The sequence below is a fragment of the Carcharodon carcharias genome, chromosome 29, assembly GCF_017639515.1.
Source record: "Carcharodon carcharias isolate sCarCar2 chromosome 29, sCarCar2.pri, whole genome shotgun sequence".
In the NCBI taxonomy this organism is placed as follows: Eukaryota; Metazoa; Chordata; class Chondrichthyes; order Lamniformes; family Lamnidae; genus Carcharodon; species Carcharodon carcharias.
The window spans coordinates 10,890,286-10,916,917 of record NC_054495.1 but is presented as its reverse complement, the minus strand read 5'-3'; the positions used below and the strand labels follow the sequence as shown (position 1 = coordinate 10,916,917).

At 42.1% G+C, this 26,632-nt stretch overlaps 1 protein-coding gene across 1 annotated transcript; it reads left to right on the top strand.

Annotated features, from left to right (window-relative positions):
* Window positions 1-5,808: 5,808 nt before the first annotated feature.
* LOC121271091 (nectin-2-like) lies at window positions 5,809-23,463 on the top strand. Its single transcript, XM_041176834.1, has 5 exons — window positions 5,809-5,885; window positions 8,705-9,055; window positions 19,216-19,338; window positions 20,344-20,372; window positions 21,745-23,463. The coding sequence occupies exons 1-5, from the start codon at window positions 5,837-5,839 to the stop codon at window positions 21,904-21,906; spliced, it is 714 nt and encodes a 237-aa protein (XP_041032768.1). The 5' UTR covers window positions 5,809-5,836; the 3' UTR covers window positions 21,907-23,463.
* The last annotated feature ends 3,169 nt before the right edge of the window (window positions 23,464-26,632 follow it).

The following is a 26,632-nucleotide window of genomic DNA, read 5'->3' as shown; positions in this document are numbered from 1 at the left end:
AATTAACATGCGAAGCAGTATGACATAATAATCACCGTCTGAATCACTCCTTGTCTAATAGTTCCAGTTGCCTACTGGAAAAATATTAATTCAACACTCTTCTCTCTTTTCTAGTGATCATTTTACATTAATCACCCCTTGCCATTGACACCTCAGACACGGGAAATGGTCTTCTTTGGTTGACTGGCAAAATCTCCTCTCCAAATTTCAAGGTAAACCCTCTGTGAAATCTTCTGTTAGAGAAAGCTCTGCCACCGTAGAAACATAACTGGCGTCTCAAGCTCTGTACAGAACTGAATGTCGCTGACAATTATCTGGTGAAGCTGACTTAAAGCTCATATTGAATGGGGCTGCAGGTGCCCGGAGATGGAGGCAAAGCCACACAAAGTGCCGAATTGTAGCCAAGGCAATACGTTGTATACTCCCATTATTTATTTCTGAGTAACTGACCCCAATATGCCATTAGCCTTTTGGATTTCGAGCTAAAGGAATATGTATCATACAGCAAGGCATAAAGTCAATAAAGTCATAAAATACCCATGAGTTCCGCGAGAGTAAGTTATTTCTGTTTATTTATAGTTGTTAGAAGATCTCAAAGAAATCTTAAAGTCAGTCCAAAGTACCAGCAGTACTAATTCAGTTTGATCCAGCAAAGGTCTAACTGGCCGCTGTTAGTCCGGCCTTGAGACTGACATTTGAGCTCGTTTTCCGAGTGCCCTTTTCCTCCAAACTCAGTGGCATGGAGAACATTCGATTGTATTTAGATCATTGTAACGTCTTGGGTCCCATTCTTTCTAATTTTGCTCTTCAAGTTCCAACGGTCAGGCGTATATTAGTGGCCTGTGAAGTTCGTAGGGGACTCCGGAGCACGAATTAAGAGAATCACAAGGATCCCAAGATGCAGAACTGAAGGAAAGCAATTATTTTATTGTTCAGCATTTCTGGCAGTTTTCTGCTGTTATGGATGCCTGGCATTATGCATTACATTTATCGCCAAATTGCAAACTTATATATTACTTCTGATAGTAACACTGAAGTTATCATTTTATCGACAAAACGAATGCTGCAGATGCTCAGCTGCTGCAAAAACATGTCTTTTTACGTTGTCACCGAAAGTAGATTCAGAGGAGAGCTGAAGAACGCGGTGATATAGCCATTGAATCCCAATATGAAATTAATTAAATCGTAGAAATAGCTGAATTGTTAAAATCTAAAGCGATGTCCTACTACATCCCCAACATTTCCCAAGGTACTGTGACTATTTTGTCTATCAGCAATGCAGAGCCTTATCATGATGTTGAAGCTGATACTGATCCTATATTTTGTTGATAATTTTATCTTTCATTCCAGTTCCTCTCATGGCCCCTCCTCTCTCCGTGTCTGTAATTTCATTCCAAGCCAACAAGGTTTCCACCCTTCGCTAATTCTGACCTCTTGGGGATCACCGATTTCAATTGTTTCACCTTTAGAGGCCATGTCTTAAGGTGTTAGGTCCATAAGCTCTCGAATTTTCTCCCTGCACCTCTCCAACTCTTTATATCTCTCTTTTGTCCTATGATCGGTCCTTCGAAAATTGCTGTGTGAATAACCATTTGGACACCTGCCCTAATATCGCCTTATGTGACTGGGAGTAATATTCTCCTTCACAATATCCAGGATCCTTGAGAAGCTTTACTACAATGAAGTTGTACATCAAGTTGCTATTGATAATCTGACCCAATGAGAGAGGGCCCATTCTGCAGGCAGGATATGATTCTTTTTGCTGCTGTGGGGCAAATCAGAAAAGGTGAAATCAACATACTTCGCGAAAGGGAACGACAGATGCAGATGGAGAGGAAGAGAAGAATAGAGAGATAAACATGGGAGAAATTCAAACAGAGGGAGAGAGACAGGGGGAAATGAATAGGAATATCAGACGCATAAAGCAACAGAGCAAAGGAGGTATTTCAGGTCGTGATGCAGAAACAGGTAGAGTGTTGGGATAAGCACAGTGAAAGGGATATGGAGAAACACAGGCAGAAGAAACAACAAGGAGTGAAACGTGGAGAGACACACCCATCACGTGGTTGTGATAGTAATTCAGAGTTTATTTCCTTGCAAGTTCTGCATTTCCAATTGAGCCACACCTCCTGGAACTCTCCGATTAGAACATCATTCCTAGTTCTAACTATGTCACTGATTCTTCAGCGGATCACGAAAGCTGCAGCATTCGCCTCACACTCCAAATTTGCCTATTGCCACGGGGGTATGCCTTTTACCCTAACAACCAGGGAGCTTCACAACCTTCAAAATTCTTATCTACGGCTGCAGAAAACAGTGTCTCTCACTCTGGCTATCCGGTCCGCGAGCATCACCATATCACTTTTCACTCCCCACGCTTGAGTGGCATCCAGCACATTGATACCATGGTCAGTTTTCACATTAAACCTGAAGTACTTCTTCCCATTCTCACAGGTTGGAAGTACTGTGCCTCTGTTGATCAAAGTCAAGAGTCAAGTTTCCTCAAACATTCCATCCTGGATTCCCATTCTTGCCTAATGTGACTCTCCTCCTGGACAAAAGTGACCTGATAACTCCCCCAATTCCCTAATGCCCGACCATGGCTGCAATTCCATCCCTGAGTTGATGTTCTTGGAGCTCTGGACAATTGCTGCTGGTCTAATTGTCTGCAGTGGAAATTCGTTCCACAAATGTCCAGTTTCTCCATTTATTGCACAACATCTGACCTCTCATATCTATCTAATCAGGTCCATACATGTATTTTATTTGAAAAGTCTGCCACTAATCAAATATAGGAAAGTAATAGAATAGAACTGATTCCTAGATTGGAGACAAAAGGAAGGAAAACGCTCACCAGCTACTCGAGTAAAGTCAAAAAGATTAAAACCACCTCTTGGGCCAAATTCCAGTTCTCAGTACTCTGGCCTTGAAGCAGTCCTTTTCCCCATCATCCTGTGCAGTGGAGGAAAAAAATGTCAATTAAGGGATGAGACACAGAAACAAAGTAAAGTAGATAGTGAAAGACAATGAAGAAATTTCATATAAACTGCGAGAGGCAAAGAGGCAGAGATTGAGACAGGGCGAGAGAAACAAAGACAGGGTCAAATATAATGTGAGAGGCGGAGAAAGATTGGAGAGGGGACAGTACATGGAAGAGTGAAAAACTACAGAGATAAACAGAAATATAAAGCAGTTAGAATGAAATAGAATAGGACATCCACGAATAAAATGGAAAAAAAAAGAGGAAGATAGAGATAAAGACAGGCAGACAGAGAGACAGAAAAATCAAACGACTGGAACCAGAGGTCCAGAAGGACGTGGAGCAAGGGGCTAACAACTGAAAGCAAACACAATGACACAGATAAGCCAATTTTTTTAGTGGATACCAGATTTCATTTTGCAAGAATTAGAACGGCTGAAGGGCATTTAATATCTGCGTGCTTTAAAGCAATTTAAACCATGAGTTTTTTTCTGAAGTGTGCAGCATATTATTGCAGCAAACGTTCTAATGTAACGGCTTAATGTGCCTGGACATAATAATGCTTTGAAATGTGTGCTGACGTGATACTGCCAATAATTAAAATGAAATGCTGAAAAATATGTTGAAGGTGCATTGCTGCCCAGTGAAAATATGGAGGGAATTATGAAAGTGGGGAACTAACTCCATCCAATAAAACCATCTGAAGATCAAGGGCCGATTCAATTTGGAAAGAGGTTTCCTGAGCTGATAGATTATTCAGTCAAATTTGTTTACATATGAGAGATTAATGGACTATTAGCGGTGCCCTGTTTAAAAGCTGTTCATAGGCAAAGAGAGAGACAAAGAGAGGAAAGACCCGAGGGAAAGAGAGAGACGGGTAGACAGAGGAAAAGAAAGGGACAGAGAGACAGAGGAAAGACAGAGGGGAGATAGACGAAAAGGCAGAGAAAAAGGGAAGGACAGAGAGAGAGAGAGGAAAAACAGCAAGAAGGAGAGAGGATATAGAGTGAGAGAGAGAGGGGGAGAGGAGAGAGCGAGGAAAAGGCAGAGAGAAAGGGAGAGAGTTCAGGGGAGGAAGTGCAAAAGAAAAATAGAATGAAAGGAATACGCAGAGAGAAAGATGAGAATAGCAAAAGAAACTGAACTGTGGAAAGACAGAAACGCTTTTCTTCCTCAAGCCAATTCCCCTTTCTTGTGGCTAAAGTGATGCAAGCCCACCTTCTGCTAGCGGACTGATGCTACTACCCCGGCAGATGAGAAATCATTGGGGATTCAATAAAGGGATCACCATCACACAATATCAATCTTCAGGCACAGGAGCATTAGCACAGCCACAAATTCAATCTGGAGATTGAGAGGTGAAAAGCACTGAGCAGAGCCCTGAGATAAACTTGTAAGGGCTTTGATAAAATTTGAACTCATTTAAATAAATAAAAACACTTCTGCAAACTTTTTTAAACATGTAAATATATAACAAAGTGTATTAGACGGTCTTCAAGAAACTGACGGAAATAAAACAACCAGTTTTTTTTTCAAAAACGGTGTACAAAACAATTAACACTTTCTAAAATATTGTGCATTTGCATTAAGGATGTGTAGAGAAGGTCAGGAGAGAACAGATAAGACAAGAAACTGTCAATATCGCACACATGCTCACCTTCAGCAACCTGTCACTGTCTGATACTGTCATGGTCACAAATGCACGCACCCACAGCCCCACAAATGCACACAGCACACACGCACAACACACACACACAAATACACACCCACCCACACACAACACACACAAACGCACGCACAACCACACACACGCACTCACACATAGTCACACACACACACACTCACACTCACACATAGTCACACACACACAACCACACACACACACACACGCTCAGCTCCAGCAATATGTCATAGACTGATACTGTCATTATGACACACACAAACTCGCATTCAGTAGTCTGCTGGATACTGTCAGAATCAAACACACTCTCTCACACACTCAAACACACACATATCTCTTTTTCAGCAATACTCAGATTTTGTACTATTTACATTGACTAAATAGTCATTAGTTAACCAAAGATCGAATGGTTCCAATGTCTTCCATGCACTTTGCTTAACCTTTAGTTTGGAATCATTGATTGAAAATAGTTTCTTCGCATGGTAACAATTAAGCTAAAGTATTTAATTGAGATTGTCGCTAAATGAATGCTTAGGTGAATGTTTTAGAAGCACCGCAATTCCGGGAGATGGAACTCTCAAGCAATTGGAAAGGCAAGGTGCAGAATCTGCAAGAACATTTTATTTATTCATTCATGTATTTATTCATTGGTTGAGACTCGTTCATTGACGGGGTGTGGCTGGGGCTGACAGGCAAATTCCTTCTTGAACAACTTATTAAAAATGGGAGGAATTACCTCGAAGATAGAATGTAACATACCACCGAAGAAATCGCTTTGAATCATCTGCTGTGTGTGTGTGTGCACGCGCGCACGCGCCTTTGCTCGATTACAGTGGACAGATAGAGACAGGTAGAAGCAAGGACACAGCTTGAAGCATGGACTGTTGGACGGTGTAGGTCGCACACAGGATATATCGTCGTAACAGTTCTTGTTCAAATATTTTGCAACTTACCTCTTTCACATCCTTGAACTTTGCTTCTGCAGTTTGGAGTGATTTGCAGCTGAATAGTTATGTTTTGCGGTAGCTTGGTGCAAACACTTATTCGTGCAGAGTCAGTTCCTAATTTTATGTTCTTCCACAAGGAAGAAAAACCAAACAATGTAGATTTTTAAGGAACTATCTGCTTTCAAAAACACGATAGCCCTGAATCATACATCTGTATGATATATCAGGATGGAGTCCATTTTCGGCACGATCTTGTTTTTAACCCTCATCCCACTTGGTAAGTTTTAGATATTCTAAGTTTAATACAGTAATCAGATAGAAGAAATGCAACCAAACCTTCAAAGGTTTCTATATTGCGTTCCTCGGTGACAGAAAATGTTCTTCCTCGCACAAAATACGTCCCCTTGTTTCTTGTACACAGTGGTTCGAAGTCAGCTGTAGTGTTTAAATCTGGGCAACAAACTTTAGGAATGATATCAAGGCCTTGGAGGGACTGCGCAGGAGTTTGTCTGGAAAGTGATTTCAGTTATATGGGAGAATTAGAGAACCTGTTTGTTTATTTTATTTTTTGTGGTTGTTTTGCAAAATAGAGCAGGGAAAGTTCAGACGACATTTGACTTATTCAAAATAATGAAGGTTCTGGGAGACTAAATAAGGAGGAGCTTTTTTTCCAGAGGCAGAATTGTCAGTAAACAGAGACCATAGAATGTAGATGAATGACAAAAGAATGAGGTGTTTTGAGGAGGAGGCCTTCATATTTGCAGGGCGAGGAGTTGTGACCTGCAAAGCACATTCTGAAAATGTGACAGAAGCTGATGCATTCGTAACTTTCAAAGGAGAATTCAATATGTGCCTGAACAGAAAGAGAAAAAAAACAGGGCTGCGAGGGAAGAGTAGGCCGTGGAATTAATAGGACACTTCGACCAAAGAGCTGGTAGGGGACTGATTGACACTGTCCTGTATCTATGCTGCATCATTCTGTGAGTTTATGATTCTTTGCGCAAATTGTAATATAAAACGCATCCACAGTATATTTACACACTGCATAATTTTAAATTTAGTGTGCCAGTGATATGGAGACCGGTAGAGCTAATTTTAGAGACAGAAACTCTCAAGACACTTCTTCAAAAAAAGGTATTTGGATATTCGCTTGAAGTGCTCTAATTTGCAAGCCACCAAAGGAAGGCATTGAAAGAGAGATTAATGCGGGCTTAATGAACCCTAATAGGAGACAGAGCCGTAGTGGCATTAGTTTGTGACTGATACAGGGCTGTAAGGATAGACAAAGGCACCGGGATTAGTTTTGTATTTGGCAGAGCATTATGGGGATAGACGAACGTTTGGGTTAGTTTGGAAATGATAGGAAGCTCCAGGGAGAGTGTGGGGCCCTGAGATTAGTTTGGGAATGCTACGGGGCTAGGGGGACAGTTGGATTATTGTGGGATGGATACAGGCCTATGAGGAGAAAGCGAGACCGTGAGTTTATTTTGGAATGGCCAGATAGCCATGGGGAGAGAGAAGGATACTGGAATCATTTTGGAATGGAAACAGGCCTATGGGGAGAAAGCAGGTTAGTGGGATTAGTTTGGGGATAATACAATGCAATGGGGACAAAGATGGACAGTGGGATTATTGTGGGATGGATACAGCTAGGAGGAGAGCCCAGGTTAGTGGGATTAGTTTGGGATGCAGACAGTGTGACTGGAAGAGTGGCAGGGTGGGATTCATTTGAGAATGCAACAGAGATAAGGGGAGAGCGTGGAAAAGTGGGTTTATTTGGAAGTTCGTACAAGGCTATGGCGAGAAGGGGCTTTGGTTTCATTTGCGGATTGTTACAGGGTTTTGACCCACGTAGTGCAGTGTGATTACTTTGAGATTGACACAGAGCTCTGGGGAGATAGCGGGAGTTGGTAAGATTAGTTTGGGATTGATCCAAGGTTATGGAGAGAAAGTAATGCGGTAGAATTTGTACAGGGGCATGGGGGAGAGCACAGCAGTGAGATTACTTCGGAATTGCTCTGAGCACCACCACCATATGCTAAGAAAATGGTTTCCTACATGCTGTAAAATTCCCTGACCTGTACCAGACTCCTGAAAATCTGAAATTTCAAACGCTGCATGCTCTCACCAATAACCTGGATCAACCCCGAATGAAATTCATTGTCCCGTTATCTCCCCATAGCCCTGATCAATCCCAAATTAAGGACTCTGCCCATAGCCCTGTATAAATTCTAAAAGAATCACACTGCCCAGCTCCCTCTCTACAGCTCTCCTTTAATCCCAGCCCAATCCCATACCTTGCTTCACGCCATAAACCTGGCATCACTTCCAAACCAATCCAAATGCCCCACACTCTTCCAATCACCCTGTATCAGTTCCCAAACTAATCACACTGCCCCGCTCTCTCTTCATAGCTCTGGATCAATCTCAATCTAGTCCAATGACCCACATTCACCTCATATCCCTGTATCAATCCCAAACTCATCCCACTGCCCTGTGTTCTTCCCAAAGCCCTTTCTCAACCCCAAGCTGCCCCCAGTGCCCCACTTTCTCTCCATTGCCCCTCATGAACCCACAACCAACCCAACTGCCCTACCCTCTCCCATAGCCCTATATCAATCACAAACTAATACTAGTGCTTCATTATTACTTCATAGCCTTGTAATAACCCCAAACTAATCCCAATTCTCCACTCTTGTCCCATAGCCCTGTATCAATTCCAAACTAATCCCACTGTCCCGCTCTCTCCCAGAGCCCTGTATCAATTACAAACTAATACCAGTTCCTCACTATCACCTAATAGGCTTGCATTAATCCCAAACTAATCCCATTGCCCATCCCACTCCTCAGAGCCCAATGAAATCCAAGATTTATCGCCTAGCCCGCTCTCCCTGCGTAGCCCTGTAACTGTATTTGTGAAATAGTATTGATTAGAAGTTAGCTACATTTGATATTATGCCTGTTATACCTGTTAATGAACCTATTGTTGATTTACTATCTAAATATATAAAGATAATGCGGACTATAAATAAAAAGACATAATTAAAACATTTCTGGGGCCAGTGAAACTGTTTGGTTATATTTTCTCTTCCTCAGTCTGCAATGCCGAGGAATTAAGTGTGAACGAGTTTGCCACCGGCTATTTGGGAATGGAAGTGATGCTCCCATGTCAGTTACAAACTTCCCAACCGGGTCTGACAGTAATCCAGGTCACCTGGGCGAGGAAAGCTGATCAATGGAGAACCCTGGCACTCTGCAATCCAAAACATGGAACAAGCTACCCACAGCGACCCGGCTCCTCGCGGCTACGATTCAAAAATCCCTCTTGCCAGGATGCCACGCTGGTAGTTTCAGATCTGGAAATGAGCGATTCAGATGTATACAATTGCAAGTTCACTACATACCCCAATGGAAGCATATGGGGGGATATCATCCTGAAAGTACTAGGTATGCCCAAGCGTCCATGCGTTCTTGATTTATAACCTCCTCTGAGCAGTTAGATTAGAGCAGTGAAGGTTAAGGAGAGACTTAGCAGAGGTGTTAAAATTATGAATGGTTTATCCAGATTAAAGGAGAAACTGTTTTTTTTTTATTATTATTCACCTTGAGCTGTGAGTGTGTCTGGCAAGTCCAGCATTTATTGCCCATACCAAATTGCCATGGAATTGAACGGTTTGACAGTTCATCCCAGAGGGCATTTTAGAGTAACCACATCGCTGTGGGCCAAGACTCCCAGGTAGACCAGGCCAAGTAAGGGCGAAACATTTCCTCCACTCATGGGAATTAGTGAATCAGATGGGCTGTTACAATAACCTGGTCATTTCATGATTATTATTGTTAATGAAACAAGCATTTTGTGCCGGATTTATTAGTTAATCGAATGTTAATTCCCGCAGTTGCCCTGGTGGAATTTGAACCCATGTCACAGGAGCATTAGTTATTATTTATTGTTGCTTCATTCATTTGTGGAAGCAGACCCATGGGTGATTTCATTGTCCATCCTCTTAAGGTTGTTGTGATGGTGGCTTCCTCAGCCATTGCAAGCCAGAGTTCAATACGCAGAAATTCCTCTGTGTAACCTCAATATGTATTAGTCTGTGCTTTAGGTTAGTCTTTGGAAGGCAATTAATCAGGATTTGATCCCTTCGCCAAACTGATCTCAGTCGGAAGGATGTGGGTTCAAGGCTTACTGAGCAGTAAACCCAGTTGACGGGTTTTAGAAGGATTAATTACGTTGCAGAGATAAATATGATGTTGCTTGGCACTGACAGCCACTTTATTTTGATGCAGGATACATACTCCTTGAAAATAAATAAGTTGGGTTCCTACCTCACATTGTCCCCCACAAAGATGGCGGCTGCTCATTCGCCCTGTTGCACATTGCCCCGTACAATGATGGCGGCTGCCCATGAGCCCTGCTGCACATTGTCCCCTATAAAGATGGCAGCCAAAAGTTTACAACAGAGATATAAGAAATGAGAACATAATGAAGAGGACTTATGCCCCTAACCTACTCACCCATTTCATAAAACCATTCATGATTGTAATATAGAGACAGAAATTGAATATCTTGTATAATGTCAACTTGGCATGGCTAATAACTCTTAGCAGGTTGGCTAGCACTTGGCAGGCTTGGTAGAGCTTGTCAACTTTGGGTCCCACTTGGCAAGACTGGCAGTGAACGCTCCAGTGAGTCTGCTCCCTTGAATGAGAGAGTTGCCCTATGAGGAGTAGAGGAATAGAATAGGCCAATATCTTGGGAGGTCAGAAGGATAAGAGTGACCTCATTGAGATATAGAAACTCATTAAGGAACATTCCAGCGGAGATGCTGTGATCGGCTATTTATTCTTGGAGGGAGAGTTTAGAATTAAGGGTCACAGGCACACGGAGAAGAGGTTAGCCATTTAGAACCCAGAAGTGTAGAAATTTCTTCAGAGGGACATTGGTGAATGTTTGGAAATCGGCATCCCAGACTGTTGTAAACGTTCAGCCATTGAGCACATTTAAGATTGTGATTGGTAGATATTTAGACACGAAGGGAACAAAGGGATAAGGGGTTAGAGTAGGGAAGCCTTGCGACGTAGTGACTAGCGTCCCTACTTTTGGGCGAGAAGCTCTGGGCTCAGGTCTCACTTCAGGCTTAATGGCCACAGACTGTGCGCCCATAACATGACCAAACAAGTTGGTCATCAACCTGCAGATCCTTCCAATACACCTCTGCGGTAAGAGTGGGAGAGTTTTATGGAAAGGCATACTGCAGAAAGCAATGGCAAACTACTGCAGCACTTTTCCAAGCATAATCATGGACCAACACAATGGAAGTCCCTGGCCACCAATGCCCTCTTTGAAGATGCCTGGAGGTAGGTCAAAGTTGGGGGGCACGAGATCAGACATGGTCTTATTGAATGAGTGAGTAGTTTGGGGGCATAAATTCTCTTCATTATGTTCTCATTTCTTATCTCTGTTGTAAACCTTTGGCTGAGACTTCAAACTAGTACTGAAGGCGTTCTGCATGCTGTGCCAAGGGGGAAGGGATGATTATATCCGAAGGATGTGAGGGCTTTTGCTAAGTTCACATCATCTTCCTGATGCTCCAGCACGCCAGTTCAGGTGGAAGTTATAGGCTCAATTACAAATTGGGAAACTGACATGCTCTGCAATTCAACTGTGACACAAAACTATTTCAGAGGTTGATGCTCTCGTCCTCAACCAGCCAACCCCAGCCCCTCCACCCTAACCGCCATGGGACAGAGTGGGCTAAAACTGGGGTTGAATTTTACTCTGGAATTTCTATAGCTCCAGGATTTCCAATGGGCCTTTGCAATGGGTCGCTGGAGGCCTGAGCTCATTCGTGCTCCCAATTCAGAGAGGTTGGCGTTCTCACTGCCTAAGGAATTGCTGTGTTTTTGTGACCCTTGTAATGCCACAGCCGACAGTAAATGCTAAGCTGCTCAAATCCCAAAAGGAAACTTGAAACAACTATCACAACTCTTTTGCAATTTGTATATCTATCTGTATATTTAGGAAGGTGCTGAGGGTAGAAGTGAGTTTCGAAATTTGAGGTGTTTTAATTGTAAGAAATTTGGACATACAATTTCAGTATGTTGGAAATTGCAGGGAAAAGCTTTTGGGATTATTGGGGTGCAGAACAGTTCTGGAAGTAAAAGTACAGTAGGTTCTGAGGTTCAGGCACAGGAAATAAAGCAATGCTTTGTGTATAGGTAAAAGAGGGAGAATCAGTGATAGGTAAAGAAGCAGGAATGTTCTCACAATTTACCCAAGAGAACTCTGAGGAGCAGGTTGCAGAAATGTTTAAAGATTTTGTCTGTGAAGGGGAACACTTTTCATGCATATGAGGTGGAGTAGATGAAGATATTAAAATTTAAAGAGGCGCAGGGGCTAGTCAATCCTTAATGTTGTGGAGTAGCGATATTTGCTGTTCAGATGGAGTATTTCTGGAGCAGGTGATAATCAGTGGGGTTCATGGAGATGCTAAATCTATTCCATTTTGGAAGGTAAATTTAACAAGTATGTGGAAAACAAGTAAAGTGATTGTTGGATTAGTGGAAAAATTGCCCATTGCACGGGTTCAATTTATTTTGGGGAATGATATAGCCGAGTCCCAGATGTGGTTGATGCCCATGGTGTTGAGCAACCTGTAGAAGTGGTGTCAACCAAAGTATTTCAACAAGAGTATTTCAGAGAGAGCATCCTGTGTTGTTTCCAGATTGTGTGATAACAAGATCGCAGGTTCGTAGTTTGAAACAAGATGAACAGGAAGTTCAAAGGTAGAGAGAAGTCCAATTAACTGGCATTGTTTTTGATAACATTGTTCAGAAAGAAAGGCTGGAAGAAAGTGCAGCTGAAGTGATTAAGTCAAGGCAGTTGGTAGAGTTGCAGAAAAATTATTTGTGAATAAAATAGCTATATCTGACAGCTTACTCAGAAACAGAGGCAAAGTGTATTACAGAATATTACCTTAAGGGTAATGTTTTAATGAGAAAATTGAGGTCTTATTGTGCTTCAGCAAATGAAAGTTGGAGAGATGTGCATCATATTGTAATACCATTTGGATATAGAAATGAGAAACCGAGAATTGCTCATGAAATTCCAATGGAGGGAAGGCTTTTAGGAATTAGAAAGGCACAGGCGAAAGTACAAAAACATTTTTATTGGCCTGGATTGCATAAGTCAAATTCTGTAGGGTATGTCACACATGTCAGGTGATATGGAAACCACAAGCCGTGACTAAGCTGGTATCTTTAATTCCAATTCCAATATTTGAAGAGCCTTTTACTAGGGTCATGATTGATTGTGTAGGGCCCCTCCCCAATACGAAAACTGGGAATCAGCACGTATTGACAATAATGGATCAGTCTACAACGTTTCCTGAGGAGATTCGTTTGAAAAATATTACAACAAAGAAAATTGTGGAAGAGTTGACTATTTTTTTACAAGATATGGTTTACCAAAGGAAATACAATCAAATCAGTGTTCAAGTTTCATGTCACGGCTGGTTAAAGAAGTAATGAACAGTTTGGGGGTAAAGCAATTTGAGCCAACAGCCCTGAGTCACAAGGGTTTTGGAAAGATGGCATCAAACTCTAAAAATTATGATGTGGGCGTATAGCCAGGATTATCCACATGATTGTGGAAGGGAAGTCCATTTGTGTGATTTGTTATTAGGGTCGTTCATAATGCATCGATTGCTTTTAGTCCTTTTGAATTAGTTTATGGTTATGAGATAAGGGGACTACTGAAATTGATTCATGAGAAATTGGCAGATCAAAATTCAGAAACTACCCTCCTGGATTATGTATCAAGCTTCAGAGCGAGATTGGATAGAGTGTGAAAGTTAGCTGAGGAATATATAAATATATCACAGCTTTTGATGAAAGTGAAGGCAGACAAAAAAGCTACAGCTCATAGTTTTCTTGCTGGGGGAAAAGTGCGAGTTCTGTTACCAGCACTGGGTAACTCGTTAAAGGCAAGGTTTAATGGGCCTTACAGGATTGAACATAAACTAAGTGAAGTAAATGATGTAATATACTCCAGATAGAAGGAATACGTAGAGGCTTTGTCATGTAAATATGTTTAAAAAATTGCTTTGACAGGGAAGAGGACCGAAATGAGGCATTAGTGATAGTAGATAATAAGAAAGAGGTAGAAATGCAGGATTCTGTAAAATTGGTTTTCCCCTAATCAAAATGGATAATGAGGGGGTACTTGAAAATGCAGATATATTATTGAGTTTCCTTCTGGCAAATGTCAAAGTGATTTGGAGATGCTATTGCACTCACAGAAAACTATTTGTGGGAACATGCTGGGGAAGACAAATTTAATGATACATGATGTATCTGTTTCATATTCAATAAGGCAACATCCTTATAGATTGAATCCAGCAAAGTTATTGCAAGTACAGAAAGAAATTGAATTCATGTTTCAAAATGATATCATTGAGTCTAGCTGGAGTAACTGGAGTTTGCCTATTGTGCTGGCACCGAAACTGGATGGAACACAAAGACTGTGTGTGGTCAATCAAAAGGTGAATGCAGTGACAAAAGTGGATTCATAGCCTATACCGCAGTTGCAAGATTGCATTGAGAAAGTGGGATAATCAAAATTTATCACAAAAATTGACTTGAGGGTATTGGCAAGTGCTGTTATTGGAGAGGGCAAAGGAGATATCGGCTTTTGTGACTCCAGATGGACTATATCATTTTAAAGTCATGTGTTTGGTATGACACATGCACCTGAAACATTTCAAAGGCTGACAAACAAAGTAATTGCAGGACTGAGCGATTGTGCTGTTTATATTGACTGCTTGATAGTTTTCAGTTAGATGTGGGAGAAGCATTTACAGCATCTGAAAGAATTGTTCTGTCAATTAAAAGAAGCTAATTTGTTTATGAACTTGGCTAAAAGTGGATTTGCAAAAGCGCAAGTTACGCATCTGTGCCATGAGATTGAACATGTTTAAGGTGGCCCCGAGAGATGTGAAAGTCGAGCCTATCATGGACTTCCCAGTGCCATAACAAAATGAAAAGTTTTAAGATTTCTGGGCATGATTGGGTTTTATCATGAATTTGTACCAATTGTTTGCCAAGTGGTTGCTCCATTGACTGAACTATTAAAAAGAACAAGAAGCTTCAATGGACACAGGAGTGTCAGAAGGCATTTTAGCAGTTTGAAAACTGTATTAACAAAAACACGAGTTTTTGCAGTGCTCAATTATGCCAAGCAATTTAAGTTGGCCGCTGATTCAATTGATTTCGGCATTGGGGCTGTACTATTACAAGAAGGTCATAATGGAATTGAGAGCCGAAAGTGTACTTTTCACGGAGGTTGAATGTACAGCAGAGAAGATATTGAATGATGGAAAAAGAGACCTTGGGTTTGGTGTTCGGGTTCCAACATTTTGAAATTTGCATTGCAAACGGCTTGGCAGAAGCAATTGTTTAAACAGAGCACGACACTTTAAAGTTTCTCGACTAATTTCCAAGCAAAAGTGCAAGGATAAGTAGATATGCAGATAAAGTGTATTACGGCAACTATTTAATCAACAAATTTTACATGTGGTTCTAGGAGAATATCTGATTGCAGATGCATGGTCCAAGAGTTTAAAGCCTAAAGAGAAAATTGGGCATTTAAAACCTGAACACTAGATTTGAAATAATGTCTGTTGATACCAAGGATTTGCATATGTATTGTTATGTTAATGCATGTATCTGATAATGGAATACTGCAAGTATAGAAGGTAATATAAGATGGGTTCAGAAAATGAAGCCATCTTTTTAATTTATGGCGGTTCATTTTTTAATAAGGGTGATGATTTCTGGAAGATATAATAACTTTCATGATGACATTGGAATTTATTTTAAGGTGGAGTAATAGTGAGATATGTGTCTATGCGTGTGTGTGGGTGGGTGTGTGTGTGCATGTGTGGCTTAATTGAATTAAAGACAGCTGGTCTGAAGGTTTTGATATAAGAAGAGAAGTTTCTATTTTTTTTACAAAACAAAATTAAATATTTTTTAACAGAAGAAATGATTTTTAGTGCATACTTGGGGCTACAAATTTTTATTATGATTTTCACTTAGCTCCCCTGGCAAATCTAACTCCCAATTACACCTCCATAAGGCAACAGTAAGACACATAAATTTTAAAAGGCTCAGGCAAAGTAACATAATACCCTGAACAGTCGAACTCAAAGTGAGTTTGCTTAACTTCAGTTCTTTGTAGACAGCAGCTTCAGGCTTAGATGCTGGAGGTTTTTCACACTTGTGTTAGATCATAGAATGCATGCCCTTACACGCAGCCTTCTCTCCATTATATATATATATTCCCCTTTGAATGCAAATTCCCATTATTTCATTATGCCTCTGGACCTTACTTCTCTAATAATAAAAAATCTATCAAAGTGCTAATTTTACCAGTAATCGTTGGGAAAAATAAACACACTGTTTCTTAACTTCTCCTGGCTTGGCTGTAACATTTCATCCCGTCCTTTGAATTCAGGTTTTATTTAAAAATTCAAATGTTCCCATTACACCTCATGTTCTAAAACTCCGCCCATGTTTGCCAAATTAGCTTTTCAAACCTAGCTTCTCTTCTTACATCAAGCATTCAGACCAGCTGCCCTTAACTCAATTAAGCCCCCCACACCCCGTCTCACAAATAAACACAAACACACACACACACACACACAGACCCATAGACACAGACTCCATTATTACCCTATTTTACAGTAAATTCCAATAACATATGAAAAGCTTTAGATCTTCCTGAAACCCTCCTTTATTTCCTTTGGACCTGAGGGAGCTTGACTGGATAGTTTCTGAGAGAATATTTCCCCCTCTCAGGGGAACAAAGGACAAGAGGGGCACATTTTCAAAATAATATATTCCCTCCTTGAATTGGAAATGATGAGAAATTTCCTCTTCCACAGGGCAGTGCGCCTGTAGAAATCTCTCCCACCAAAAACAGTCGAGGCGGAGTCATTGAATAAATGAGAAGCTGAATTAGGCAGTTGAGTGAATGGGCAAAGACACAACAGATTCAGTAAATCTTGGATAAGTGTGAAGTTATCAACTTTGGTTGGAAAACCAAAGTGGCAGTGTATTATTTCAATGTTGCTTAGATTGGGAAATGTTGGTGTACAAAGGGACCTGGGTGTCCTTGTACACCAATCACTGAAGGCAAGTATGCAGGTGCAGCAAACAGTTGAAAAGGGAAATGGTATGTTGGCCTTCACTGAGATAGGACTTGAATTCGAAGCAAGGGTTTCTTGATGCAGCTGTAAAGGACCTTGGTGAGACCGTACCTGGGATATTGTGTGCAGTTTTGGTTACCTTACTGAAGAAAGGATATGCTTGCCATAGATGGAATGCAGCGAAGGCTCACCAGACTGATTCCTGAGATGGCAGGATTGTTGTATGTGGAGAGATTAGGCCAACTAGGCCTGTGTTCACTGGAGTTTAGAAAAATGAGAAGAGATCTCAATAAAACGTGTAAAATTCTGACAGGGCTGGACAGACTGGATGCAGAGGTGATGCTTCCTCTGGCTGAGGGGGTCCAGAACAAGGTGTCACAATTTCACGATGTGCGATAGGTCATTTAGGACTGAGATGAGGGGAATTTCTTCACTCAGAGGGTGGTGAACTTGAGGAATTCTCTACCGGGGTGGGTTGTGGAGGAGAGTCGTTGAATATATTTAAGAAGGAAAAAGATAAATGTCCAGACTCTAAAGCGTTAAGGGGTATGGGGGGAGAGTGGAAGAATGGTGTTGAGGTAGAGAATCAGCCATGTACATATTGAACAGTGGGGCAGGCTCAAAGGGCTGAATGACCTACTTCTGCTTCTATTTTCTATTGTTCTCTATCCCTGTCTGTTCTACAAGGGACTGAAGTGATGGGGGAGCTGGTCGTGGTTGGCTTGTAGGAAAGTGGAGCTACGGCCACAATCAGATTATTGATAATCTTTAAGAATGCCACAGCAGCCTTGATGGGCAGAGGAACTCATTCCTGTTCCAATTTCCTATCATAATATCATTTTATATTACTCTACTTCACCACATGTCTCTCGACTTTCTCAAAACTCCTTCAAACTTAATTCTCTGGCCAAGTTGTGGTCACTTCTCCTCCTGTTGTAAAAAAGTAACCACTCTCAATCCTGTGAGCTTCCAGTAAGCAAAGATTTTATTCAAGCACACATATGCTGGAAGAGATCAGTTTTATCCTGGTTGCTTTCCCAAGGATTTCCCAAAAATACAAAGTCTGTGTCATGATTTATTGCTCTTGCTTCCTACATTGCAAGACATTGTTTGGTACAGCCCTCAATCACTGATGTTGCTTTCACATATACATCATATAAGCTAGTAAGTGTGACAAGCCAGGCTGCAGATATCCCATTACCTCAGCTTTTGGTGTTGGAAGGTTTTCTCATGTCTGGGGCCTAATGACTCCCTGTCTGTTTCCTTATCTCCTGAACATCTTATTTACCCAAGCTGTAAAGGCCATTGAGTTTTATGGCTTGTGATCTTTTAGCTGGATTTATTTACTATGTTCCCACAGTTCTGTCTGCAGACCCATCATGTCTACCGTGTTGGCTAAATTTCCCATCATTCGCAGAAAGGGCTCTCATAACTACATTTGTCCGTTCAAAAGCTAATAATGCATTTATGTAGGTCAATCCTAACATGAAATCGTTTCAGCTACCCCAATTTACTCCTTATGCAGCTCACTGCCAAAGTCGGCTGGCTAGTTATTTCTGTGAAAACCCTTGGAGCACTTTACTACATTGCAGGCTCTGCATAGATGTAAATTGATGGTTTGACTTTAGGTAGAGAGTCAAATGGATGTCCCTTTTACGACCCGAACCTACGCTCATCCCTACATGTATAAAATCAATGAAGAAGTTCGGATCAAACACTTCACTGGGGCATTTTGATGATATTAATCCTGATTTGTGGGAAGACTTTGATCCCCTTCCATTTCAGAATGACCATTTCCTTAGGGTAGATCAGCGAGTTCGCTTTGCTGTAATTTCTGGCCGCCGCCACGACTCAGCAGCACTTTCGTCTTTAAGCCAATGCTGGTACCAAGCGAATGCGGCACTGTTGGAGCTGCCGCCTTTCAAAGGTCTGAAGGCCACCATCGTGAATAGGTTCAGAGGAGATCTCCCGGGTGTTCTAGTCAATACATTTACCTCAACAACACCTCAAGACAGGCTATCTGGTCATTATCAGATTGATATTTGTGAGAATTTGTTGCAAGCAATTTAACTGTAGAATTCTCTACATAGCAACAGTGACTGAACTGCAAGGAGAAAAATAGTAGTTAATTGTCTGTGAACTTATTTGAGATGGCCTGCTGATATGAAAGCCGGTGTTTCTCTCTTTACCCGTCTTTCCATTTATCCCTATTTCTTGCTCTCTTTTAAACTCCTGAGCTGAACTCCCATCCCCATATCCTCTCAACCACGAAGATCCTTTATAACTGTTTGTAATAACATCCGCCCCTGCATCCAAGTTAGCCAGGCTCTCGATGCAACTCCATGGAGATCGATGTGTAAAATGCACTTAACATGTCATCTATTTTCTTTACAGCTGAACCCCTGCCTGAAAGGCGCAGGCATACCCTTTCCGTTGCAGTTTATGTGGTGATGGTGCTGCTGCTCGTTACAATGTCAATTCGCTTAACAAAGCTATTCTGTACAGCACGGATTCAAGGTAAGCTGGACGTCCATATGCTCTGAAGAGTTTCGAGTTACGTTCAGGCACTCTGAACAGGTTCAGTGCAAGATTAACAAGGTGTAAGTGTAGGTATTGGAAACGGTTGAAATATAAGGTAAGAAAGCTGCAGAGTTTATTGCATTACAATTTATCCCGAAATCAATACGGGCACTAGAGAACCATGGAAGCGTTAAGGCATATAAAGAGGCCATTCAGTCCATCGTGTCTGTGCCAGCTGGAAAGGAAAAAAAAATTAAAAACTAGGCGCCCATCTAACTCCACCGTCCAGCACCTGGTCTGTAACCTTGCAGGTTATAGCACTTCAGGTGCCGATTCAGGTACCTTTTAAAATAGTCATCATTTTGCCGCATAAATTTGACTCTAGAATGTAGTCAAGTTAACCTGGTGACGTCAAAAGGAAACCCAATTGTTTGCAGCTCCAGCTATGCTGCAGACTGATGGACAGCATAATTCTGCTGCTTGCATGTTGGAGACGGAAGTTATTACAGAAAAAGTGGTTGACTGTAACTCTGGCTCAAATATAACCTGTTACATCAGGAAATTATTAAGTGGGTCAACTTTCCAAAGAGCTCTCGTGCCCTGCATCTGATTGGAGAGGGGATAGGCATTTCACAACGAAGTATCAGACAAGTGCTGATAACTGTAGCATAAATAACCTTCAAAATATGAAACAAATGAGTAGTTGAAACCTGACGATGAAGAACTATTCATCCATAATGCGATGATGAAGCGGCAAGGCCAGTGGTTGCCAGAAGATACAATGCGTATTCTATTCCACGTATTCTAAATGTGAAGCCTGGACGGGTTGTCTAACAATGTTGTAACAAGCAAACAAACATTCCAATGTTTATGTTTACACTGTGTTAAATGCAAGATGTGTAAAAGAGTAGAATGTAAGACACGGGAATCAACAGGTATAGCTTCAGTTTGACAGTATATTAGTGCAATAACTTCTGATAATATTCCTGTATTATGATGCAGATGTCAAGAACAGATCTCCTGGACTGCAGGTATGTATTCAATAATATGTTATTAATTTACTATTATAAAACATTGAGATAATAACAACGTTACACTTGTAGGACGTATAAAATATTAAAGTAAAAGCTAGTTAATTAAAGGATTCACAGAAAAAGCAGCGCTGGGTTACAGGGCTGTGAAGATTGTCATACCTCAATACAATGCATCTTCTTTTTCAAATTTCTAAGGTCCCTCAAACTTTTAGCCAAGTTAAAGGATATTCATTCAGGATTCCCATTGATCACCTGATCATTGCTGCAAAGCATTGATTGCTTTCTGGTCCAGCAATGTGGCTGACCAGCACACAAAGCTATCAACAAGCTAATAAAGAGTGGCTGAGCTAAACGAGCAGAAATCTGTATACTCTTCTAGAATAAGGCCCACCACTCAATTACATCCACGAAGGACGGGCGCAGGTCGGTTAGAGCTAGGGCCTAGGGTCTCATGTGTGTCCGAGCACAGAGGCACAACATGTAAACGGTGAGTGCGCTTAAAAAACGTGCTCAATTTAGTGAATACTTTGCAAGAAAGTAACATTTTACTAGTTGCCCTGCAACCTGTATTGTGCTGCGAAATGTTAAGAAAAGCTCTTCAATCATAGGTTTATTTAATGGGTAAATGTTATTTTTTTTTAAAGCAACATGCTGAAGCAATACATTTGGTTTTGGGTGCTAATGATAATATGTATGTGCGATGTTTACCGGAAAGAAAAAGCAATTATTCCTTTTTTAGTTCTGACACCACATGGATATGTTATAAATGACAGGAATGTAGGCAACAGGAGGAGGCCATTCATCCCCTCTACCTCGTTCCTCAATTCAGTGACATATTGGCTCATTTGTGACCTGACAATATATATTTACCCCCCGTTGTCCCATATTCATCCAGCTCCTTCTCCAGTGTCACCTGGGTGGGGGAAGCGAGCAATGGAAAGGGGGGACGAACTACGTGGCCGCCTGGACCTGTGAATGGCCACGATGGCCAGGTTCACGACCCGTCCACCCAGAAGGCGCCCCCGGCTTTCCTGCTCTGTTCACCCCTACCGGGTGGCCAGGTCTCAGAAGAATGGGACTGCAGTGCAGCCGGGAGCCGAGGACCCACCCCCCTCACGTTACTGAAGCGCAGCTGTAATTCCCCCTTCCGCATTCTCCTGAAATGCAGGCTTTTCCAGGCGGCCAGAATTTCAGGCCGCCTGAGGGAAACAGAAGTTAGAGATCAGCTCCTTCCACAAACCGTCTCATGGGAGTGAAACTTCCCGCTGGAGGGGGCAGAAATTGCCTTCCTGAAATTGTTGGCGCACAGCTTTGGTCATCTCACACCGCGGGGAAAGAGAGTGTCAATGGATGTGCATTTCTATCTTAGCAGGGTGATTGCACAGTGGAATATGCCATCTTAAACCTGAAAACTCCCCAAGCAGCCGAGAGGCAAGCAGAAAAATTTCCAGAAGAGAAGGTGACTGACTCCACGACGACTGTGTACGCAGTAGTGTACGGCAAATCAACACATCCAATTTTTACTGTATAAGTGAATTTGCCCAATGTATTAATTTATGTGATCTGTGCGAGTAACAGTCCCGGTTAATGAGTATGAATCTGTCTATATTGCTCTGGTATTGTTACTCATAAAGCACTGATAACACTCAAGGATCTACCATGGATCCCATGATTTCCTGAGGTAATGCCAAACTCCTAACTACTTACCTAGGCTTCCCATTCCATAAGCCATTGTGACTAATAGGCTCTCAAAGGGCAGGCAGGGTAAGGAGTGTTCCCGAATAAAACCCTATCCTTTTTCCCAACCTTATGCAATTATATTCCGTAATTCTTTGAAGGGTGAGAGTGGCATTTATCTCCAAGTTGGGGTAACAATTTGTGCATCTTTATTCGTTCCTCTGAGGTGAATGGTCAATGGACTCACACAGGCACTTCGGCTAATTTACTCCTTATTTAGGGTACACAACGTCTGCCCTGTCTGTTGTAACTCCAAAATAGATCCTATGTGGTTTGAGCCACACAGTCTAGGAAGCCACAAGCAGCGAGTAGCCGAACGCTTCCCAATCCTGTCTCAAGGAGTGAGCATGGGCCAAAACGTAGCTAACCAGGCGATACTCTGAAAGCATGTGATCGCTGCATCTATTATGTCTATCTCCTGCAAGTGGAGTGCCTGTTCTTTTGTGAGTGGCTGCAACTAACATGGTTAATTCAACTGCTGAAGGTTGTTCAATGCAAAGGCAACAAACGTTTGTACAGAAGCAAAAATAATGCAGCTGCTGGTCATCTGAAAGGGAAAACGGAGAACACTGAAATTGTGCAGCTGGTCAGGCTGCAACTGTGGCGAGAGAAGCAAGAATCAATTTTTCATGCCATTGACCTTTCTTCAGATATGGAAAAAAAAGAAAAGTTATGCATTAGGCTTAAGCAAGTACAGACAGAAAAACATTGTTTCAAGGGAGCTCAGAATAAGATTTGCAAGGAAATTCCACTTTCGATTCAACACTTTACTTCCTGCCAGATTCAGCGTTGAGTTCCACAATTTCAGTTTACAACTGAATCAAGTCTCATCTTTTATTTTCAAAGAGGAAGTTCTGGTAATTATTCCACTGTTGCAATTTAAACTCTATAGATATGCTTTCTTTGCATTCACTTTTCACTTTTTTGCATTACTTTCCTGTGCACCATCATTCATTTTCACATCTAATCTCCCGCCTTGCTCCCTCCCACTAACTGTTGTTATTTCCTGCTGCCCCTGCTTTTGTACTTGCTGAAAACGTGTTGCAGTTCAAACAAATATCAGTTGTGATAATGGATCGCCCTTATGAGTTCACTCTGTTTTCCTCCCCACAGATGATGGCTGACCTGCTGAGCATTTATTAACTTGCATCAGATAATATATAGGGGAAATGGTTCTATTTTCTTACTTATGCATGAACTAATATTTTCACTCTTATGTTTCACTGGGACTTATTTTTGATTCTCTGAATTTAAAGTCACTCATTACTAAGAAATGAGTAAGTGAATAAGTGAACATTTGTGTAGGTTCGAGAATTGTGCAAATTTTTTGAATGTAAAAGGTTGAAAACTTTATTCTAAATCGTCATTTGCAAACATTTTAGAAATACATAACTAGCTCACTCTGTGTGTCCCCTTTATCAGCTGAGGAATTAGTCAATTCCACTTCCCTTAATGAGAATGCTGTAATTTCTCAGCCAGTGTCTCACTTCTTTGTTTCACATCTCAGGACCTTTCCCCGTGGTTTGCTGGGGATTTACTGCCTTTGGCCTCACTCCCAACAAATAGGCAGTCGTATTCATAACTGAGCAAACCCTAACGTTCATATCTCTGCTTGACAGTCTTGTGCTAGACGCGCTACTGCCAGAATGATAAAAACAACAGAACGGGCAATGCCTGCCAAAATGTAGACAAGTTTTTGTTTAGACACTTGTGTGTTGGTGTCGCTGCCATCTGTAACACCATCTGTGTTGGCGTGGACATGATGGGCCAAATGGCCCCCTCCTACACTGTCCCAGTTTGGCGATCCATCCCAATTTTGGGTGAGGTACCCAGTTAAAAGGATAGTTTGCAGTAAAACTGCAGCTGGCTCTGTGGATTAAAGTCACGTCTCAACTTGGACCTCCCTTCTGCACATCTATCTCCAGAATGCGCATTCCCTTCTCACCCATGAACTAACAGGGGGTGACTGAATCAACACCGTGGCCTTAACTGGCTGAGTAGTGGTGGCACTTTTCCCCTCGCTCTCCTGTTGTATCTTCCACCACCAATGAAAAGTAGGGCCTATCAGAGATGTAAATGGAAATGTGTGGGTTGATGCAGAAGATGAGAGCAGGGTTCTCAGTGAGTACTTCATCTCTGTCATCATTAAGGAGAGGGATGATGCAGACATTCTACTTGAAGAGGAGGAATGTGAACTATTCGATAGAATAAGCATAGTAAATTGCATTAGTTGTAGACGAGAGCATCTTTGATCTGTTCCTTGTGTCACTCTTCAGTAAAATCATGGTTCCAAATCCTAACAATACTCACTTCATTGGCAATCCCTGGTTGAAGGAAAGGACACCCCCAATCCATTTGCAACTACACCTTAAAATCCCAACTATATAGACTTTGGCCCTCCTCTTTCTACAACATATCTCAGCTACTGGCTTGCTCATCTGCTTCCTCAACTCCACTTTTGATGCTGTGGCCTGCAACAACACCACTACTCTCTGTCTTACTCTCACCATGGCCCTGGCATTGCCCTCCTAATTCTTCCCTCAAGTAAGTCCAACCGACGCTGATTTTAGAGGATGGTGTAGGCGACTGGTTTAGCCTTGACCACAGAACGGGCTGAGGATCATCCAGCAATGCCAAGATAATTTACGCCTTCCATTCTCTATTTCAAACCATCTTCTTCAAGTCCTGTTTCCTCCCAGTGTCTCCAGCAATGGGCGTGCAGAACTCATGGACTTCTTCGTCACTAAGATTGAGGTCAACAGATCAGCTGCCTATGTTGCATTCCTCCCTCTACTAGCCCACCGGGTTAATCTACCTCAGCAGTTCCCCCAGCCCCAGCCCGCAACTCCCTGCTTTCTCTAGTTTCTTTCCTAGACCTCCCACGCTGTTCTGCAAGCTCTTTTTGTTTACCCTGAGACCCACTCTCCTGCTCTTTCTGCCCCATTCCCACTAAATTGCCGACCACATAACCACCCTATTGCTTCCTCAGTTATCCAAAGTTGATAATGGCCCTCCCTCTGTAGGTTTTGCGCACCCTCCTCTAAATTTGCCATCATCGCCAATCTCTAAGAGAGAAAAAACACCACCAATGGACTCGCCGTCCTTGCAAATTACCACCCTGTCACAAACCACTCAATCTTTTCCAAAGTCCTTGAACTTGCTGTCACTTGGTAAATCTGTGCCCACCTTTCCTGGAACTCCATGTCTGAATCCCTCTAATCAGCTTTCCGCCCGTACATCAATATCCAAAATGTCCTCTTAAATCCACCAAAGGCACCCTATAAGACTGTGACAGACCTTCCAAACCAGCTCCAAACTCCAAACGTCCTCAACCACCTGGGTGAGCAAAAGCAACAGGCTTATGGAACACCAGCCAAGGCACACACCATCCTGAATTGGAACCGTGTCACGCTTCCTCCACGGCCAATGGGTCAAATTCCTGGACATCTCTCCCTGACCTTAGTGTAGGTGTATGTAGGGTGGACTGCAGCACTTCAGAAGGTTGGCTCACCACTAACCTCTGAGCCGCAGTTAGGGATGATCAACAGACATTTGGCGTTTGCAGAAAGACTCAGATCCAAACAGCTACCAAAATGAAAGAAAAATTATTTATTCTTAAAGAATTTCAGGTTACAGCCAGTAGGAGGAGTTTTCTGCAGCTTTTTGTGTGTGAGCCGGGTATAATACCGGGAATGCCCAATAGGAGGAGATAACTGGCCGTGTCTGTGGGCACAAAGCATAATGTTTATTCTTTATATTTTGATGGGAAGCGAGCATCGCTGGCAAGGTCAGCATTTGTTGCCCATCCCTAATTTCCCTTGAACTGTATGGCTTGCTCGGCCATTTCAGAGACTAGATAAAAATCAGCCACATTGTTGCCTGCCTGGAGTCACCTGTAGGCCAGACTGGGTAAGGGCGGCAGATTTCCTTCCCTAAAGGACATGAGTGAACCTGATTTTTTTATGACGATTCATAATAGTGCCAAGATCACCATTACTGGGGTCATTTTTTTTAAGAGAAAGATTTATTCACAGAATTCAAATTCCACGAGCTGCTGCAGTGGGATTTGAACCTCTGTCGCTAAAACCTTAGATAGATTTGTGGATTGCAGTACCAACACGCCACCGTCCTCCCGAGCATCCCATCTAATAGAGGGAGACTGCTCAAGTTGAGGCTGTGTTTAGAGGTGTGTGTGTGTGTGTGCGTGTGTGATTATGTATGTGCGTGTGTGTGTGATCCTGTGTGCTTGGGAGAGTGAGAGATTATGCGAGTGTGTATGTGCGTGTATGTTTGTGCGTGTTATTATGTGGGTGTGTGTGTGTTTGTGCGCGTTATTATGTGCGTGTGTGATTGTGTATGAGAGAAAGAGCGATTATGTGTGTGTGAGAGAGATTGTGTGTGTGAGAGATTATGCGTGTGAGTGTGCATGATTGTGTGCGAGAGGGAGATTATGCGTAAGAGAGATTATGCGTGTGCATGTGTGTGTATGATTGTGTGCGTGTGTGAGATTATGCGTGTGT